This window comes from Capsella rubella, unplaced genomic scaffold (genome assembly GCF_000375325.1).
Source record: "Capsella rubella cultivar Monte Gargano unplaced genomic scaffold, Caprub1_0 scaffold_4, whole genome shotgun sequence".
Classification (NCBI taxonomy): Eukaryota; Viridiplantae; Streptophyta; class Magnoliopsida; order Brassicales; family Brassicaceae; genus Capsella; species Capsella rubella.
Window position 1 is genome coordinate 7,451,798 of NW_006238920.1, and position 19,652 is coordinate 7,471,449.

Consider the following 19,652-nt stretch of genomic DNA (forward strand, 5'->3'; position numbering starts at 1 on the left):
TATAGATAATTATGAATTAAAAAAATACTCTATGTATATAGTATTTATAAATCAACTAAAACGTAAATCAAGCAGGACCTTCACATTGAAATTGGATTGGCCAAAAACATTTGACAGTATATGACTGCTATCAACACGTACGTGGGAGCTATCGATTCATAAAGCTTGCACATGATTACATTTAGAAAAATAGTATTTATTAGTTTATTGTTAACTACCATACTAAAATAAAAGTTGGCAGACCAAAAAGCAAAGTTACACAATAATATGATTGGGATATGTTCTGGGAGTGGAAAAAAGAAGTAGAGAACGAATCATATCTTCACTACCCTAAACTAAACCAAAGCCAAAATGAATACGTAACTCGATAAAGATTAGCAAATTTTCTTTTTAATTTGAGCAATTTGAAGAAAAGTTTTTGGATTGTAATTGATTATTTATCATCATCTCTCTGTGCAATGTATTTTGTGCGTTCTAGGGAGTGATGGTCCACAACCACAACAGACTAGAGAATTGACATGGATGGAGCACAAGTTTATTGGAGGAGAACAATATCCTCGGACATGAAAAGACACAAAGGAGATTACTAAGTCTATATATGGAGAAATTTGAAAGTTTCTTTTTGCTAAGACTGTAAATATTTCATTTGAATAATTTATTAATAAAATTTTACTAAATATCCATATTTCAATTCTTCTTTCACTTTGGTATTTTGATTTTTTTTCCATAAATAATTTATTGATCATATTTTACTTCTAACTTTTTCAGTATCTAAAACATATAATTTTCCAAATTTATAAGATAATTTAATTCGTAGCCCATTCAACGCCACAAAAATGATCTATAAAATCCGCAAGAAAATTGAATACATATTCCATATTTATTTTTATTTTTGTTAAACATTCCATTAACTGCCACCATAAAATAAAATTCAAATGATACGTTCAGCCTTATAAACGTTAGTAATATTATGCACAATAAGTATCTATTCGTAAATATGGAAGATCTAAGTATAAAACAATAGTGATATAAAATAAATAATTTGACCAAAAAAAAAAATATATATATATATTATACAGTATACGGTAATTTGACATTTCCCAAGACCTAAGAATTTTATAAATAGTCTTTCTCTAAGGTCAAAAAATCAGTAAAAAATTTCTCGCTATATCAACTTCATATACAAACAAAATTATTATGGCTATCACAAAGCTACGATGTTGTTGCATGGATAGATAATTTGATATTTTTATTCATAAGAGATAAAAATAAAAATAAACTATATTATTATTTTCATTAACTTTGTTTTTAAAATTGCTTTCTTTTGTAACAGTTTTATTCTACATTTTTAAATATAATGTTTATTTTCTAAACTATTGGTCGTTTTCTTAAAGAAAACATAAATCTTCAAATTTTTTTGTGCAACATTTTCAAGGAACAATTCTTGGATTCAAAATTCAAAAAGAATTTTGAACAATTCGTAACTTCCTTTCAAAAACAATATTTAGTCATAGTCTTCTTAGTTATAAAATACCGATAAAAAAACCATATCTCCTGTTCACGGTTTTAAGTTTGTTCATCGTGCTCACATTACTTGGTAACGATTTTCCTCCCCTACTCTTAGTAATCCAGAGTCCAGATGTTGACATTATCAATTGTGTTAAAAGAGAGGATCAACCATCTATGCTTCAATCTTCGTTTCAAAACCATAAGATTCATGTTTTTTTCTTTCTTTTTTTTTTTTAAAAAAACAAATTTTAATGACACAATAAAACTACCATCGAATATGGTGGTACAAACCGGTGCGTTTATTCGGTGGCAAGTTTGACACTCTACGGAACTTATCTGCCCTCCGAGCACCATACCGATTAGACAGTCTGGCACTTCAAAAACTCATCGGAAGAAACATGCGAGGAACTAGACAATTGTTCCCAAACCTAGTTACTCATCGTCCCTGGCATTTGGACATAAGGTATTACTTTAGGCTTTTTTTCTTAATTTTTTAGAATAAACATTTGAGGCTTTTTCTTATTTTTTTCATATTAACATTTGGGCCTTTTATAAATTGCTCTCTAAATATTTTTCTAGGTCTTTACATAACTAAACATTTCAAGGCCTTTCATAATCTTTTCTATAAAATAATTTCAGGCAACCGGGCTTGAATCCAACTATATATATAAAAGCCTTAGAGCATGTCCAATGCTTGTATCTTACCAAAATTTCTTTGTAATTTTTTTTTGTTATAAATAGTGTACTTTTTAAAAATAAGAGATTTTTGAAGATAATTAAAATTATCCACCTTCAATGACAAAACTCTTAATTAAAGTTCTTAAAAATAATAATTTGAAAACTAAAATTTTATAAAACATGAAATTATTAATTTGTAACACACATAATATAAAACATAATTACAACATAATTCAAATACAAAGTACAAATCATATTTTAATTATTGCCAAATATTCTCAACCAAATCAGATTTCAATAAAAACATAATAAAAACACATAGTATAAATCATATCTTAATTGTTGCCAAAATTTTGTCAAATATTTTCAACCAAATGAGATTTCAATCAAAACATAAGTAAAACATAAGTAAACCACATAGTACAAATGAGTTATTTTTTTTTTCTAAACTCAAACCATTCACAAGTAAACACATGGCACTAAGATATACCCACAAAATTCTTTAACTAACATACATATCTAGTCTAAATTATCATTAATGATTTAATTTTTGGTCTATTATTACTAAGTAACAACTTAAGATACAAGCATTGGACATGCTCAGTATGGTTTATTTTAACATTTTTCAGTATGGTTTCAACAATTAAGGATTATTAAAAGTAAAATAAAATAATAACATTATATTTATTAACATTTACATATTTTATGCAGAGAGATGCTTATTTAGACACATGGTGTTATAGCCAATGTTGTTCCACTAGGCTATTGGCCTTCAGACATATTCACTACTCTATCAGAAGAAGCAACGGCTATACAATGGGGGGTGAGGTATACGACGAGGGTAACTTCAACTAGAGATGGGTTCAGGTCAATGCGCTGTTCAAGGATTCAACAAAGCCGCCCACGTTTCCAACATTCAAGTTAGAGCAACTAAACAAGAGTTTTTACCGGGTCCAGGATTCAGAGAACTTGCAAATTACCCCTACACAGTTAAACGAATTGACCATGCAAGATTTTATTACGGCAGTCCTCTAGGTTCAGCTTCGGCTCCCCGAAGAACCACTGCTTATGTATTCATAGTATCCCTCTGCATTATATATATGAGTATGTAATTCACTATAGTTTAATGATAAGAAACATTCAACTTTTATATTGTATCAGAGTAAACTATCAACTTCTGATTTTTGGGTCTATTTATGGGGTTTCGATCTGATTATATAGTGTTGGTTCTTTTGATGATGGTGTTCATTGGCATGTTCTTATAGCTTGCGAGATTTCTGAGGATTTTTAGTGTTCTTTTCTTTCTCTGTAGACTGTTTAGCAATACTCTAGATACTTAAATTTGATGGCTTGGCTTTGCTATTGTTTGTTGCGGGATGTGGAGTATTCGGGAATCTAAAGGCATGTCTCGTCCATCTGTAACCGAAGCTGAAAAATTAAATCTCGTCTCTCAAGGCTGCAATCCAAAAGGTGTGAGTATAAAAATTATGGATTGTTCTTGGTTATGAAACTTGTCAATTTGTGTGTTCATGATCATTTGATTGGGTTTCTCCATTAGCTTTACCAGAAAGAATTAATAAGAGTATTGTGTTCACCACATGATAGCTTACTTGAATACTTTGGCTTCAATGGAATTGGAGAACTCAATTTGTAGATATAGCCAACCGTGTACATGATTAATCTTGTGTATGCTTTCAAGCCTAGTACATGGTTCATCTTGTGTTTTTTTTCTGGAATCATTTTTATGTATCTTGATTAGAGGCTAACATATGTTTGAATATGAGCTCATGATCACTTCTTGTTATCACCACGAGACACCATCTCTTTTCGGATCATACGTATCCTTATCCAACTTGAGAAACTCAAAGAATCTTGATGTAGTAACTCTAGAACCACCAAGTAACCATTCATGTACAACACATCCCTTGCTATACTTTATAACATGAGGGTGTGTGCTAACTGATTATCTATGCGTCCAATTTCTCAATTTCATTATTTTGCACAAGGCAATACTTGTAGGGTCTCATAGGTTTACTTGTGAATATCCTTTTTGTAAAGTGATGGAACGCTTCTAGCTGGTGGCAGTCCCCTAGGCATCTCAAAGGCTTCTTTGTACTAATCAGTTGTATCTCTTTTGTACACGAAACCTTATGTTACTGACTCTGGTTATCAAAAACGTAGATAGTTCCAGGCTTCCAACATGTATACCTCTACATTTTGCTTATTCACTCTCTTGATTGAGTGTAGTGTAAATACACTTGTTCCAAACTCAAAGCAGGACCCCTTACAATAGCTACCCAATAAGTTCCGGTCTTCTAACTAAGTTGTCAATGAACCCCAATTGGTCCAAGTGTCATCGAATGTTGTCAGCCATTCAGCCGATAAAACCCAAGAACTACATCAAATCTTTACAAGTTTCACATTTTGAACACATATGTTTTTTTTTTTAAAGTCTAAACACATATAATCTTCTAAAAGCTAAAACATATGCTTTAAAATCCACTTTTTTTTTTTTTGTTGTTTTGATTTTTTTGGTTAACCTCGAAAATTTGGATTAGAAACCAAAAATATCAAAACAACAAAAAAAGATTTCAGTTAGGCGAAAATGCTTTGAGGTATAGTTATTTTTGTTTTAGTTGATGTGGGAATTGGGATCGGTTTAAATAGCGATCTCTTATTTTTAGTGGGCCAAAACTTACTCATTTGCTTGGGCTAAATCACAACTGCGACCGCCACAAGTGAATATTGGTTCTTTGGGAAATATGTCTCTCTATGTGTTTTGGATATGCAACTTAGCCTACATTACAATTTTATAAAACTCCCTTTCTAACCCTTTGTTATTCTTTTATAACAGAGTGGTCAAATTGTATAAAATCTTTCTGCTAGAAAAAATTAGACCAAGTCCTAGAGAAATTAGCATCTTAATATTCATATATATCTCTCTCTTAGTTTTACTTCAACCAAATTAATATTTTTTTGTGCAACCAACCAAAATTAATTATGAAATAAATAAAAAATTGAAGGATCAACAACAACAATCAACAACCATTAGTTACAAGGGTAGAAAAGTCTTTTCTCGGCTTAGTATATTGCGATGCTGGGAGCTTTGAAGCGGCACAATGACACGTAAGCGCTTCGTAGCCTCTGCTTCATAACCAAGACTCACTTATCTACCGTTCGATTAAAAAACCTCAATCAAATCTCAACCCTTCATTTAATTAGATAAATAAATTAAAGTTTTTAATTTTCTGTTATCCTTTCATTGTCTTCCTCACTGGTAAGGTTCTCTTTTTATAATTCCATGGATTATCTTAGTTTCCACTCTCATGGTATCTTTCCAGAAATCACTAAAACTAGATTCTTTAAAGCTTTTTAGTTTCAAAGTTTTTGACTTTAAACCTTTCTCCATAAAAATTTAGAAACTTTTTTTGATTTTTCTCATTTGGGATTACTTTAGTTATGGCTTATGCTCGTGGCTTCGCTTCGTTGACGCAACTCAACCTAATCTTCTCGCCGTCGATTTCTCTCCGACGAGTTTATCGAACCCCCGGCGTGAAATCCGTTTCCCGAATCAGCTGCAATCTGAAACTAAACTACTCTGCTGGGAAATTTCGAGACCTCAAACTGTCACGTTCCGTGGAGCTAGACCAATTCATCACAAGCGAGGAAGAAGGAGGAGAAGAAGCAGAAGATGAAATTGGAGAAGGGTTTTTCGAAGCGATTGAAGAGTTAGAGAGGATGACTAGAGAACCATCGGATGTTCTTGAGGAGATGAATCATAGACTATCTTCTCGAGAATTGCAATTGATGCTTGTCTACTTCGCACAAGAAGGTAGAGATTCTTGGTGTACTTTAGAAGTGTTTGAATGGTTGAAAAAGGAAAACAGAGTTGATGAACAGATGGTGGAGCTTATGGTTTCGATTATGTGTGGTTGGGTTAAGAAATTGATACAGGAGGAGTGTGGTGCAGACCAAGTATTCGACTTATTGATTGAGATGGATTGTGTTGGGTTAAAACCTGGTTTTAGTATGATGGAGAAGGTTATTGCTTTGTATTGTGAGATGGGGAAGAAAGAAAGTGCGGTTTTGTTTGTCAAGGAGGTTTTAAGGAGGAGAGATGGGTTTGGTTATAGTGTTGTTGGTGGTTCTGAAGGTCGAAAAGGTGGACCAGTTGGGTATCTTGCTTGGAAATTGATGGTAAATTTTAAAACTTTTACATAATCTTTACAAGTTTGGTGGATTTGAGATCAAAGAGATGTGATATGGATGGTTACTTCTCAATTTTTTTCTGGCTAGCATTTTTTATGTGGATGTGTCTTTTGTTTATATCAGGTTGATGGAGACTATAAGAAGGCAGTTGATTTGGTTGTTGAGTTAAGACTCTCTGGGCTAATGCCAGAAGCTTACAGTTATCTAATTGCGATGACAGCCATTGTGAAAGAGCTGAATAGTCTTGGGAAGACATTACGCGAGTTAAAACGCTTTACACGTGCTGGTTATGTTACTGAAATCGATGACCACGATAGGGTACTCATTGAGAAGTACCAGTCAGAAACATTATCTCGCGGATTGCAATTGGCCACTTGGGCGGTTGAGGAAGGCCAGCAAGAGGATTCCATTATCGGGGTGGTCCACGAGAGGCTCCTCGCTATGTACATATGCGCAGGACGTGGACCAGAAGCAGAGAAACAGCTTTGGAAGATGAAACTTGCAGGGAGAGAACCGGAAGCTGAGCTCCACGACATCGTTATGGCCATCTGCGCTTCACAAAAAGAGGTTAATGCAGTTTCGCGGCTTCTGACACGAGTTGAGTTCATGGAATCTAAAAGAAAGAAGAAGACTCTGTCTTGGTTGCTCAGAGGGTATGTGAAAGGAGGGCACTTTGAAGAGGCTGCAGAGACATTGATAACGATGATCGACTCTGGCTTGCATCCGGAGTATATTGATCGAGTGGCTGTGATGCAAGGAATGACTAGGAAGATCCAACGGCCGAGAGATATTGAAGCATATATGGGGCTGTGCAAGAGGCTGTTTGATGCTGGTTTGGTAGGACCTTGTCTTGTGTATATGTACATGGATAAATATAAGTTGTGGATAGTGAAGATGATGTGAAGGAAAGATAGAGAAAGAAGTTTAAGGACTCTAGCTTAGGTGGAGAGAACTGGATCTACAATTTTTCGGTATATAATAAATCTAAATGTATGTAATAGTCTGTTTATAAAAAGGAAAATTTTTTGGTCTTGTTATGCTATCATAAATTTTATGTCCTGCAAGCCAAGTACGTCAATCACAACATCTTCACTCTCTCTACTCGTGATGTATTTGGAGCTCAAGGTCATTTCATTACTTCTCCAGAAGTTAGTCAAATGTTTGGTGAGGTAATTACTTAGCATTTTTTTATTTGAGAGTTATAGATGATAGGTCTGGATCATGTCTTGCTAATGCCTAACTTTCGGGTGGTTTGTTTGTTCTTTGTTATACGTTACCTTGTTTATTTGCAACTGTTTTAGGATCACACTAATCAGATTCTGTTTTAAAACTGCAAGTTTTTGTTTTGAAGTTTTAGATTGTATTTTAAACACTTTCAGTATTGGTTTTTAAAATTTTAAGGTTTTGGTTTTAAAAACTGCAGGTTCTGGTTTGAAAACTTTAAGGTATTGGTTTTCAAAACTGCAGGATTTGGGTTTAAGGTTCTATTTTCTCTATAAGAAGTGAAACTGCAGTTTGGTTTTGAAGTTCAGGTTCTGTTTTAAGAACTTAAAAAGGTTTTGGTTATTATACTGCATGATTTGGGTTTAAAGTTCTGTCTCTATAAGCTATATGGAATTGCAGGTTTGATTTTTGAAGTTTCAAGTTCTGTTTTAAAAACTTTCAGGTTATGGTCTTGAAATTTCATTTTCTGTTTGAATCATTACTTCTTACATAGATTCAAACATCACCATCTTACATAGATTCAAGGATTTGGGTTCAAGGTTCATCTGAAATTTAAAAACTCTCTGCTTGAATCATCACCTTCTTACATAGATTCTTAAGTCTGGATTTTTCAATGTGTTATTCATGCTAATTCTTATTTGTATGCTTCTTTATGTTGTTGTTATTTTAAGCTTTCACTAGTACATGTTACTAATTTGTTTAATATTGTTGATAAAAAATACTACTCAGTCTCAGTCCTTTGCAGATGCTTGTTCTACGAATGCAAATGTTTTAAAACCTGCAACTGCATTTACTCAAACTCACTACTGAAACTGAATTGCAACTTAGAAAACCAAAAGGTACAAAACCTGCAAATACACAAAAAATCTGGAAATGTTTAAAAACCTGCAAATACAAAAAAAACTGCAAATATTTAAAAACCTGCAACTACTCAAACTCAATTCTCAAACTGAACTGCAACTTAGAAAACCATAAGGCCCAAAACCTTCAAATTTTAATTACCAAAAACCTCAAAACTCACTAAACTGCAACTTAGAAAACCATAAGGTCCAAAACCTTCAAATTTTAATTACCAAAAACCTCAAAACTCACTAAACTGCAACTTAGAAAACCATAAGGTCCAAAACCTTCAAATTTTATTTACCAAAAACCTCAAAACTCACTAAACTGCAACTTAGAAAACCATAAGGTCCAAAACCTTCAAATTTTTATTTACCAAAAACCTCACAATTCACTATAATTGCAACTTAGAAAACCAAAAACCAAACTCAAACATTGATAAAAGATTATATATGAACTCAAACTTGAAAAAGAACTGAAACATAACTGAACTCAAACTAAAAAACCTGCAACAACTCAATCTCAATCTTAAAAGTACATAAACTCAACTCAAACAAAAACATATATGTATTGTTGAGAACCATCATGGGGTTCTAACCATTGGAGATGGTCTAATAAATCTGTATGTAAATAATAGTCTGTTTATGAAAAAAAGAAAACCTTTTGGTCATGCAAAGCCAAGTACATCAATCAGAACATCTTCACTCTCTCTACTCAAGTTCGTTTTATTAATCAAACCCTTTGTTACACCTATGTACCTTAAAAATGGATGTAACAAATGCTCTCTCTCTGTCTATCTATTTTTGTTTCTTTTTAGTTCTAATCTTCTCCTCGAGTAACTCTCCGTCGAGTTCATACATTCTGTTCAGAGCCTCCATGTTCTCTAGTGTCTCATGCAGCATTCTGCTGTCACTCCCATCGCATCTCAAATGTTGCATTGGGCCGTGCAGGATCTTGTTCACTATTTCTCCGGTTAGTTTCTCTACGGCTTCCCTCGTCTTCTTGTCAATGTCATTCCCATGTTTCGACATAAACTTTTCAACAGAAGCTGCTCTGATTCTATCTGCTTTGCTTCTTAATTTCTTGATTGTTGGAACCGTCTGCAGCGAATCCCTCCACGCTTCAAACATTTTGGATTCCTGCGTGATTATATCCCGAGCTTCCATTGCTTTCCTCGCCCTGTATTCCTTATTGGCATCAACGACTTCCTTGAGGTCATCCACGTTGTAAACCCGTGCACCGTCTAATTCAGCAACACAAGAACCAACGTTTCTAGGAACAGAGATATCAACAAAGAGCCTCGCATGATCTGCAGGAGGAGGAGGTAGCATCTCTACATGATCCTTCAAGAACAATGGTGTCTCAGATGCTGTGCTAGTAAATATAACGTCTGCTTCCGCAGCACAAGCTAGCATCTCATCAAAGGGTTTATAAATAATCTCAACACTAGGCGGCATCTCCTTACGAATAGCTTCAACTTTCTCTTCGCTTCGGTTCACAACCACCATTTTAGTGCAACCTTTAGCAACAAGGTGCTTGATCACAAGCCTCCCCATCTTTCCTGCACCAATCACCAACATCAAAACAGATAATACTCCTGGAACCTTGGTGAGAGCAAGTTCAACAGCAGCTGAGCTAACAGAGACAGCACCAGAGGCGATATTAGTCTTTTGTCTAACAAGCGCTCCAGCAGAGATAGCCTTTTCAAATAGCCCACCGATCATCATCCCAAACCCATTATTCCCTACTTTTTCTTTACCTACCCGACTAACTTGTTTAACCTGTGCAAGTATCTGACCTTCACCTAAGACAAGAGAGTCCAAACCAGCTGAGACTTGAAACAAATGCAGCGTGGCGTCTTTGTTATACAACAAGAACCGATGGTGACAGATATCTGAAACAGGGATCCCACTTCTCTTAGACATCCACTCAGTAACTTCTTTGACACCACGGTGGAGAGAAAGAACAGAAACATAAATCTCAATACGGTTGCAGGTACTGAGCACAGCAGCTTCTTCAATGTGATTCAAAGCACATAACTGAGTGATAGCTAGTGGCCATTCAGCTTCTGGAATCGCAAGCTTCTCACGCATCTCTAATGGAGCTGTGTGAATGCTTAGCCCAATCACCACAATGCTGCTTCTCTCCCTTGTGTATCCTGGTCGTACCGGAATTAAAAAAAAAAACAAAAGTTTTATGAGTCTTATATAAACCACGAGTCTTCTCCCTCAAAAAAACAAAAGCTTTATGAGTCTTATATAAACCACGAGTCTTCTCCCTCAAAGCTTTATGATCAAAATGAAAAATTTGCAGAAAGGAGATTCATTTTACTGTCAATTAGAGATAAATTCTTAAGCTGGTTCAGAGCCGATGAGTCGTTGGGAGAAGGAGAAAGCTCGCAACGGGATCTATGGATCAGACCTCGCCTTGTCCTGTTGTTCATCGGAAGCGTAGGAATCGGAAACAGATACGGAGAATGGTGATTCCATGACGACGTCTTCTTCACCTTGGGGATAATGACAACAAAGGCTGCACTAGAAGAAACGGCCATTGCTTTGATGGATTTACAAAACGATCACGAGGAGGAAGAGGTGTAAAAGCAAACAGATGCCTAATTCAGAAGCACTTTAGAAGAAACCAAATTTGATGGGAGTTGAGGAGGAAGGTATCATTGTGTCCGTAAGATCAGGCTCGGTTTCGAGAGTTTCACATATACGCCTCGTGAAGCAGAGAAGACGACGTTTTAGATTTTAGGGATTTTTGATGATGATGAGGCGATTTGGGTCAAAACCAAAACATAGATAACAAGTGGAGAATTTTGACTGGTCGGATTACATGCACGAATGTATTCAATTAAAGATTTTTGAAAATTTTAGGAATTTATAGATTTTGACAGATTTGAGTTGAGTTTTGTAGGATATTTTTGGTGGTATCGTTGAATGTTTGATTTTAGAAATAGAAAAATAGTTTGTGATTTGGTAAGATTTTTATGGAAAAAATTAAAACCAAAATAAAATGAAATCAAAAAATTTGGGAGAGTGAGGAACGAAGATTTTTTTATATTTTTTTTTGTTTCTGAAGAAAGGTTTTTGTGAATTGTTTTGTCAAAATCCTTCAAAATAACATTTTCAGAGATGAGATTTGTTTATTCCTGTTTCTCAAGTAAAAATATATTCAAAATCTATCAAAATCAGTTTTTATTATAATTCTCAAAAAAATATTGTTAAGTTTGAATACTAGTGAGTTTGATATGATATATATATATATATTATTGATTGAATTTGAATGACAAGAGATTGTGAATTATTTTGAATGAGTTTATGTAAACTTCAAGTTCAATAACATGAGATTTGAGAAAAGATTTAAAAATCACAAACTGAATAACATATGATTTTAAAACCAATCGAAAATTTTCTAAAATCCTTGTATCAAACTTTCAGTACATCCCCTGACTAAAAAATAATCATATGAAATTACACAGTTTAAACTTAATTATTAAATCACAAAGTAGAAAAGATTTGCTCTGTGTAAGTTTGTCGAAACTAAACTCAACTGTTACTTGTTTGTGGTATTACATTACTGAAGAGTGAAACAAATGATATTTAGATCATACCAAAATGCAACATAGAGTTATATCATAAACTGTTTCAAAAGCTTTTGATAAGTGATGAAAGAGTGCAACATATAATCTTGTATGAGAAAAACTTAGGCAATCTCCAAAACCCAATCCTTAGTGTCTTGGATAGAGCCAGTTTGTATTCCGACCAGAACAGATCGAAGTTCCTGTGTAACAGACGCATCTCCCACTTTGTACTCAGTCCTGCACATTTTCTAATAAACCTCATACTATATACATACATGTACATGTGGAGAATTAAGAAGAAAAAGAAGAGACCTTGTGTTCTGAAACGTGATGCTTCCAACTGAAGCAACCCCAGTGGCAGTTCCAGTGCAGAAAACTTCTCTTGCTTCCTTCAGTTCTTCTACGGCAACGCTTCGTTCTTCCACCTGCCCGTTAGACACTTCTTAAAAACTAGCCAGTGTGTATGTGATTTGTTTTGCCTCAAAAAGGTAACAGAGTATTTCTCTGTTTTTGACTCAAAAAGGTAACAGAGTATTTCTCTGTTTTTGACTCAAGGATGTTAACAACGTTAAGAGTAAGACAGATATGGTATGACTTACTAACCTTGTAACCAAGATCAAGGGCTATTTCGATGACGCTCTTACGCGTGATCCCTCCTAGAATTGTCCCGTTAGTAGCTGGAGTCACTATTGTATTCCCCTGAAAGAACTCAATAAACTTCAATTAGTATACAATAGAAGAAGGAAAAAGCATTCAACTTCAGTCTTAACATAGTGTTTGTTTAACCTTCACAAGGAATATATTAGAACCAGAGACTTCTTCTATGTTCTTCCCAGTCTCTGCATCAAGATACAAAACATCCGAAAAACCTCTCGATTTCGCGCTTCTCATCGCCTCAAGTACCTTTTACAGTTTATCACCAAAACAAAAATTACTTTTTGGAACGAAACACCTTGTTTAGTACTTGAAACCAAATAGGATGCGAGAGTTTAAACTTACTGGACTGTAATTTGTAATTGCTTTTATGCCACCAGTTCCACCAATATAGGCGCGTGGAACCACCTCCTCCACGTACAGGTTCAACGCCGCTGTGCCTTCCTATACAAGCAATCAAATTCAAGAACAAGACACAATATTGGAAAGAAGAAATCTCTCTCTTTTAAAAATCTATCATGACCTTGAAATAGTTTTGAACAGGAGAACCAAACACAAGAAACGTGTACTCTAGTGCTGGAGCCACACTCAAGCTTGCTCCACTTCCAAACAACAACGGTCTGAGATACAAAGAGCCTTTTCCAGGAGGAGGAACCTAATGAGAAAACAATCCTGACCCTTTAAAGAAACCTAAACCAAAGATTCATTTCGTGGACCAAAAGGTATCGAAATTTTTACCAAACGCCTGTTTGCAATAACAGTCTGCTTAACACCTTCAATAAAGTGTTGAACAGAAGGAGAATGCATACACATTCTCTCAGCTCCTATCTTCATACGCATCGCGTTTAGCTCTGGACGGAAGAGAAGAACCCTACCGTCTTCTCCTCTGTACGCTTTCATCCCCTCAATTATTCCCTTGAGAAAACCACCAGAAAAATTTAGTTTTATAAACCATTAATTAGAATACCAGGAAAGTTAGAGAGATTAGAAGCTTTACCTGGCCATAGTTAAGAATTACAGCAGCAGGGTTTAGCTCGATGTTGCCGTAACGGCTAAGGTAACCCTGTTCGAAGTTTGCTTCACTGCTACTTTTGGCGGTGAACATGTAATCTGACCGTACATGACTAAATCCAAGGTTGTCCCAATCAACATCAGCATACTCTTCATCCTCACTGTAACACAAGAAATACACCTATTGAAGCTTCCTTTTATACCTTTTCTTTTTTTTTGGTCATTCTTTCATATAACTAGAATCTAATTTCAAGGACTATCTATTATAAATTCAGACCAAACAGAACTTTTACGGTTCAAAATGTGAAGCACATATACAGGCTAAAGTTTCAACTTTCAAACCCTCTTAAAACTAGTAAACAAACACATGCATCCACGTTGTAATTAAAATTTAAACATCATAATAAACGTCGATCAAATCAAAAGAAAAGTTATACTCCTCTAATAAAATAAAAATAATATAAAAAATAACTATTCAAGATTGAAAAATTAAAGAGATAACTAGCCACACTTATTTTTTATTAGTTCGTTTTTTTTAGCTATTGTAAATTGGAAAAAAATGCTTCTATGTATATAACAAATATTTTAACAATAAAAAAAAATAGATCTTCATAAATTATAGACTAACTTCTACACTTCATTTATATGTCCTCTTGTGTATATAAGTTAGGGAAATTGCAAAGGATGTGCTCGATTGACCAAAAAATAAAATTTCTCGATACCCTATCTTTAAAATTAGCTCTCAATTTTCTTTCCGACTGTAGCCCTATACTCATGATTTAGAGTAGGCTATCATTTAACCTAAAGATTGCTGAGGAAAAATCTTTAGGCTGGATTTCTTTTTGCCTAGGGAAAATAAAAAGGAAAAGATGTGTTTGGTTTCGCAATCGGCGTATTTCGAAGTGATTATTACCGGAGACCTGACTTTTCGCCAACCATTTAAGTTTCACTTGTTTCCTCTCTTCTTCTCCTCGTCCGCAAAATACAGACTTCGCGAGTTCGTTTTGTTGCCTGATTCCAGTCTCGTTTTTGCTTTTTTCGGTAAGATCTATTTCGTAGACATTAATTTCCCAATCTATTGATTACAAATCGATAATTTCCCAGATTTCCCCTTTATTAGATGACGGATTTGCAACTCCCTAATCGGATAATCGCATATGGTGAAGAAGCGCTGGGAGAGCGAGTAAATGTATATCACAAGATGAAAACCCTCTCCTTGATAATCGACGCCATGGATGATGAAGAGAGGGTGTGGATACGGTCGACTGGTTTTGGAAATCTTATGGATTTCCCAGATAAACCCGCCTGGTCAGCTTCCTTTGGGCTTTTCCTTTTGTCAAGACAGCTCGAAGTTGCTCGTGCTCATGAAATCTGGGTAGTTTTCGCTGGTACCCCGGTTAGGTTCTCTTTACGCGAATTCAAGATTGTTACCGGTCTCCAATGCGGTAGGTTTCCGAATATGCAGAAGAGGAAAAGAAAAGGGACTGCAGGTATTAAAATTCCTTACTACAGTACACTTTTTGGGCTCGAGGAGGACGTCACCGTCGATCGAGTAATATCCATGCTTAAGAAGAGGCATGTGACAGATAAGGAGATTCGGAAAAGGTTTGTTTGTCTTGCCATAGTGGATGGATTCCTTGTGCCTACATCACACTACCCTAAAATTGTCAAAGAACATGCGGAGATGTGCGAGGATCTACAGTTCTTTCTTTCATATCCTTGGGGGCGGCTATCCTTTGAGATGATGATGAAGTCTATCAAAGATAGGGATGTTGTGCAATTGGCTACCACCTGTGTTGTCGTTCAGGGATTATTATATGCTCTACAACTTGTTATACTGTAAGCCGCTCCTGCAATTCAAGAGGGATCACCATCCCACGAGCATCCGTGTAGCGATTCCGATGAAGAGCCTGCTGCCGACGCCGGAACTCGCCACTCTGTACCACTAAAAATTTCTAATGCGAAACGGTTGGACAGTAACTGTGAGGTTAGCACGCTAACCTCTTGTATATCCACCATTTAATTGCGCTACATATAACGATATTCTTATTCGTTTGTCATCTTATCCAGTTCTAATGTTAACCATCTTGATTTTTAAGATTTTGGTTGACCCGATTATATCCCCCGATCTCGAGATGGATACCGACGAGGATCTGACTTGGGATGACGACTGTGCTGACGTGGCGGTTGATAACATTGTGTCGCTAGCAGAGGAGGGTTTTTTGTTCAATAACGACATGTTTACCGGAGGATGCATTCCATCCCAGTTGGAGTTGGCGCCCAAGAAGCAGAAACGGGGAGTGAAGGCCAAAATTACCAGAGCTAGGAAAGCCCAAAAACCTTCTTCTTCCCAAGCTGGAATGAATAGAGATCGCGGAACCGCTGTTCAAGCTCCCTCTGGTGTGTCTGGTATGTGCAATCTAGCAACGCTCTCCCGTCTGTTGGACTCGAAGCTGGCCGCAATGGAGGCTCGGATCATAAAGGGTGTAACTGATTTGATAACAACCAACGCAAACAGAGTTTTTCCCAAACACTCTGATGTGCTTGATTCTGGTTTATCCGACCACCAGAGGACTAATTCACCAACCCCTACATCCCCGAAACAACCGTCTAAGGGAATTCATCGCTTGGAAACTTCGCCTGAGATTGTTGTCGAGGATACCAACCGGCCTACTCCCATTCACTCCATTGCCGAGACTGATGTTGTCTACACCAACCGGGCCGCCGCCATGAACTCCATTGCTGCTGTTCTGTCGTGTTATCAAGACAACTCCAACGCGGTTAGTTATTACATTTTAGAGACAGTTCTTTATTTGGCAGATTTATGTAATTCTATTTAATATCCCTTAATCACACATTCCCCTATTTACAGCCCAATATTGCGCAGACAGCTCCTAAGAACCCTGCTGTTACCCCTGATGCAGGCGCGGAAACTATACTGCCTGTTAACAAGGATGTTAGTGTATATGTTTTGATTTAGTCGATAATAGAAAATCTTTTAAAATTCCATTACACACTGTTTTGATTTTGTGTCTGTTGCAGTCTGAGGTTGGCGGTGGGTGTGTCTTGAATGGTTGTGATGGTAGAATTGAGACGCAGCCGGTAATATGAGACTAATGATGTCTATGTTGTTATCCATTGATAAACATCTGTTATAACTAAATAATTTAATCCTGTTCAGCTTGGCTTGGTTGTTGGTGATGGAGTAGGCTTTACCTCTTAGATAGCTAAGGTTAGTCAAAACATGGTTGTTTTCGAAATTTGGACGATGGTGTTAAATAATCTGACATTGTTAGGATAGATTGTTATTCCAATTACTTGTTGTCTAATTTATCCATTAATGAATTTGTAACACTCTTGTGAAGTATGGTTGTCGTTACCATATGGACATTGTGCTTGACGAGGCAGTTGAAATTAACCCTAACACAGTAGTTGTAAGTTCCACACTTAACGGTTATCTCATGTTCATATTGCAAATAGTACTGTGTATTACCAATTCTAAGTTATAATATATTGTTGCAGGGGGTGGATGAGTCTGGTGTTGGAGTGATTGAACCGGATGGCTTAGTCGAATCTCCAATGACGGGTGTTGAAGTGGATATGGTTAGTTTTTTTTGCCCTAACTTGAAGATGGATCCGATGTGTACAAAATTTAATAAGAAACATGGTCATTTGCAGGAGTTGGACGTTCCTTCTGCTAGAGGGGAGGGAGATGGGATTAATAACCCGGATAACATTGTGGTTAGTTGATTAGATCTTTATTAGTCGATTTATACTTATCCGGCATTATATCATTAGCAATAATGGCTTTAAATAATGGGTTGTATCCAGTAAAATGATTTTTATCCAATAAAATGGTTTGTATCTGTCTGCTGTCTTATAGACTCAATTATATGTTGGTTCATGGGCAGTTGCAGGAGTTGGACGTTCCTTCTGCTAGAGCGGAGGTAGTTGGGATTAACGACCCGGATAACACTGTGGTTAGTTGATTAGATTTTTATTATTCGATATCCGTGTTTATTTCTTAATGTTTATTTCCCTTACCATTAGTGTACTTCACTTCTGTTTTAGGATTTTGTCACCCCCCCTCCTCGCGTAACCAAAAACCCGATTTTGCCAATACAGAAGCCGGTAACACGGAAGTTAACCCGTATATTTCGGCGTTACAAATATCTGCAGTGTTATCAATTTAAACAACCCCCTGCATTCTCTGTTTTCTATACCCTAAGTAGGAGAAGTTGGTCCAGGAAGGAGGAGCAAGAGAATGCGGACGTTCTCAACCAAACTCGATGGCCGGTTCCAGTATGATAAGAAGACGAAAGTCTTGGTTGGCCACCCATCACCTATTGAGAAGGAATCACATGTTGTTGTGAATCCTGAAGACCGTTTTCAGAATTCGTTGAAGAAGCTCAGCGCTGTCAGGTACGACATTATCGTCCTTACAATGTTTATTTGTACTTTGCGTATATTTATTTCCAACATCACATGGCTTTTGTATGATCAGATCAATAAGCCTGGGTGGGGAAGCATCACTGTCAAATAAAGATGTCTTTGATATAATAGAGAGGAGGAAACATCTTAGTGCAAAGGTTTGCTAACCTAAGTTTGCTTAAAATCAATCCGACGTCATTATCTTCTAACCTGACTGTTCGTGTATTCCTTCGACGTAGGTCATGGATGCTCTTATTAGATTTAGTCTTCATCTATTGCGGACGGATGATATTGATGGACAGAAACTTCGTGTCGATCTTCTAGACTCGAAGTTTGTGTCGCTTCTCTTCCGCCAGTTCTCAAAATTTTCCAAGTCTCCCAGCCCTGCTGAGTTTAAATTTCCGGACGACGTCATTACCCAATTTTTAGGTGGCGGAGATAAGGGTCGTGCTCTGCTGTTTTCCGAAGCGGATTGTTTGTATGTTCCCTTCAACTTTGATCGAAAACACTGGGTTTCCCTGTGCATAGACCTGGCCAATAGTTGCATCGTTGTGATTGACTGTAACACGCACCTTAGGAAGGATCAAGAAATCATTGCAGAACTCCAGCCAATATCAATTATGCTCCCTTATCTCATCAAGCAGGCTGGGTTAAGTCAATCTCTTACAGGACCTTTCACCATCTCTCGGCCAATGGGCGTACCTCAGGTGCAGTCTGCTTTTGATTCCGGTATCATGGCTGTATTTTTAATTCACGCGCATGCCACAGGTGGACTTGAAGAATGTGCTGAGGTTATTGTTGAGCAGTTAGAGTCTGAAATAAAGAGGCTTGTGTCAGCCATTATTCTAGCTGGTGCCGCGTAGGGCCAGTTACTTTCAGTTTATGTTCTGTCTCGGTATGTATGGAGATAACTCTTAATGATTCGGTTAACATCTACATTGGATCGGTAATAACATGCTTATCGTATTTTGTTATCGTTATTGTTACTATATCTAGTTATCTATTATTGCGCTTCCAAATAAAAATCCTGTACTAAGTAAATAATATTAGTCATATTTTGGGTTTGCTTCTGTAAAAACGTAGTTAGGTTCCTACTTTTCATAAATTAAGTAGCAGCGCAATTTACCTTGTACATTATAAATGTTATCGCCATACTATATAATTTATCTGGTAAACGATTTATTTACCATATAACGGGTAACTTCATATATTAATTAGTAGGATGGTTATGTAATAAAGCAGGGGGTAGACTATATATTTTGCTACGGAATGTGTATTCACAATTCGGTTTGGGTTGACTATATAACGGCTAGAGTTTATTAGTTATAAATGCAATAACTTATATATTATAACGATAAGTTATCTTATATCCTGCTAATAACCATTGTAGCATACACGCTTGCCTTGATTTGGTTAACTTTGTTTGCGCCACACAATCATTTAGACAATTAATCATAATTAAACATATTACATGTAACGGTTAAACGTAAGTATCATCTTCATTTTTAAAGTA

The 19,652-nt window shown here is 36.2% G+C and overlaps 5 protein-coding genes across 6 annotated transcripts; 3 read left to right on the top strand and 2 right to left on the bottom strand.

Annotated features, from left to right (window-relative positions):
• The first annotated feature begins 5,476 nt into the window (after positions 1-5,476).
• Positions 5,477-7,454, top strand: LOC17888563 (pentatricopeptide repeat-containing protein At2g30100, chloroplastic). Its single transcript, XM_006293919.2, has 2 exons — positions 5,477-6,384; positions 6,520-7,454. Exons 1-2 carry the CDS (start codon positions 5,647-5,649, stop codon positions 7,297-7,299), a joined length of 1,518 nt encoding a protein of 505 aa, XP_006293981.1. The 5' UTR covers positions 5,477-5,646; the 3' UTR covers positions 7,300-7,454.
• A 1,576-nt stretch (positions 7,455-9,030) lies between these two features.
• LOC17889961 (probable glutamyl-tRNA reductase 3, chloroplastic) lies at positions 9,031-11,455 on the bottom strand. The gene is made up of 2 exons (XM_006293943.2): positions 10,792-11,455; positions 9,031-10,618 (listed from the first exon to the last, which is right to left on the bottom strand). The coding sequence occupies exons 1-2, from the start codon at positions 11,009-11,011 to the stop codon at positions 9,258-9,260; spliced, it is 1,581 nt and encodes a 526-aa protein (XP_006294005.1). The 5' UTR covers positions 11,012-11,455; the 3' UTR covers positions 9,031-9,257.
• A 710-nt stretch (positions 11,456-12,165) lies between these two features.
• Positions 12,166-13,817, bottom strand: LOC17887752 (branched-chain-amino-acid aminotransferase 1, mitochondrial). The gene is made up of 8 exons (XM_006294469.2): positions 13,695-13,817; positions 13,436-13,612; positions 13,221-13,352; positions 13,043-13,141; positions 12,830-12,946; positions 12,647-12,742; positions 12,356-12,468; positions 12,166-12,280 (listed from the first exon to the last, which is right to left on the bottom strand). The coding sequence occupies exons 1-8, from the start codon at positions 13,800-13,802 to the stop codon at positions 12,166-12,168; spliced, it is 957 nt and encodes a 318-aa protein (XP_006294531.2). The 5' UTR covers positions 13,803-13,817.
• A 637-nt stretch (positions 13,818-14,454) lies between these two features.
• Positions 14,455-19,119, top strand: LOC17887645. Of its 2 annotated transcripts, XM_023783938.1 has the most exons (14): positions 14,455-14,749; positions 14,829-15,695; positions 15,808-16,488; positions 16,581-16,664; positions 16,751-16,810; positions 16,890-16,940; positions 17,074-17,142; positions 17,231-17,311; positions 17,387-17,449; positions 17,620-17,688; positions 17,780-17,839; positions 17,937-18,130; positions 18,213-18,297; positions 18,379-19,119. In XM_023783938.1, exons 7-14 carry the CDS (start codon positions 17,092-17,094, stop codon positions 19,000-19,002), a joined length of 1,227 nt encoding a protein of 408 aa, XP_023639706.1. In that variant the 5' UTR covers positions 14,455-14,749; positions 14,829-15,695; positions 15,808-16,488; positions 16,581-16,664; positions 16,751-16,810; positions 16,890-16,940; positions 17,074-17,091; the 3' UTR covers positions 19,003-19,119. The 2 variants fall into 2 exon arrangements, with proteins under 2 accessions (XP_023639706.1, XP_023639707.1); XM_023783939.1 differs by lacking the exon at positions 17,074-17,142.
• LOC111831091 lies at positions 14,829-16,931 on the top strand. The gene is made up of 6 exons (XM_023784613.1): positions 14,829-15,501; positions 15,553-15,695; positions 15,808-16,488; positions 16,581-16,664; positions 16,751-16,810; positions 16,890-16,931. Exons 1-6 carry the CDS (start codon positions 14,829-14,831, stop codon positions 16,929-16,931), a joined length of 1,683 nt encoding a protein of 560 aa, XP_023640381.1.
• Positions 19,120-19,652: the final 533 nt, after the last annotated feature.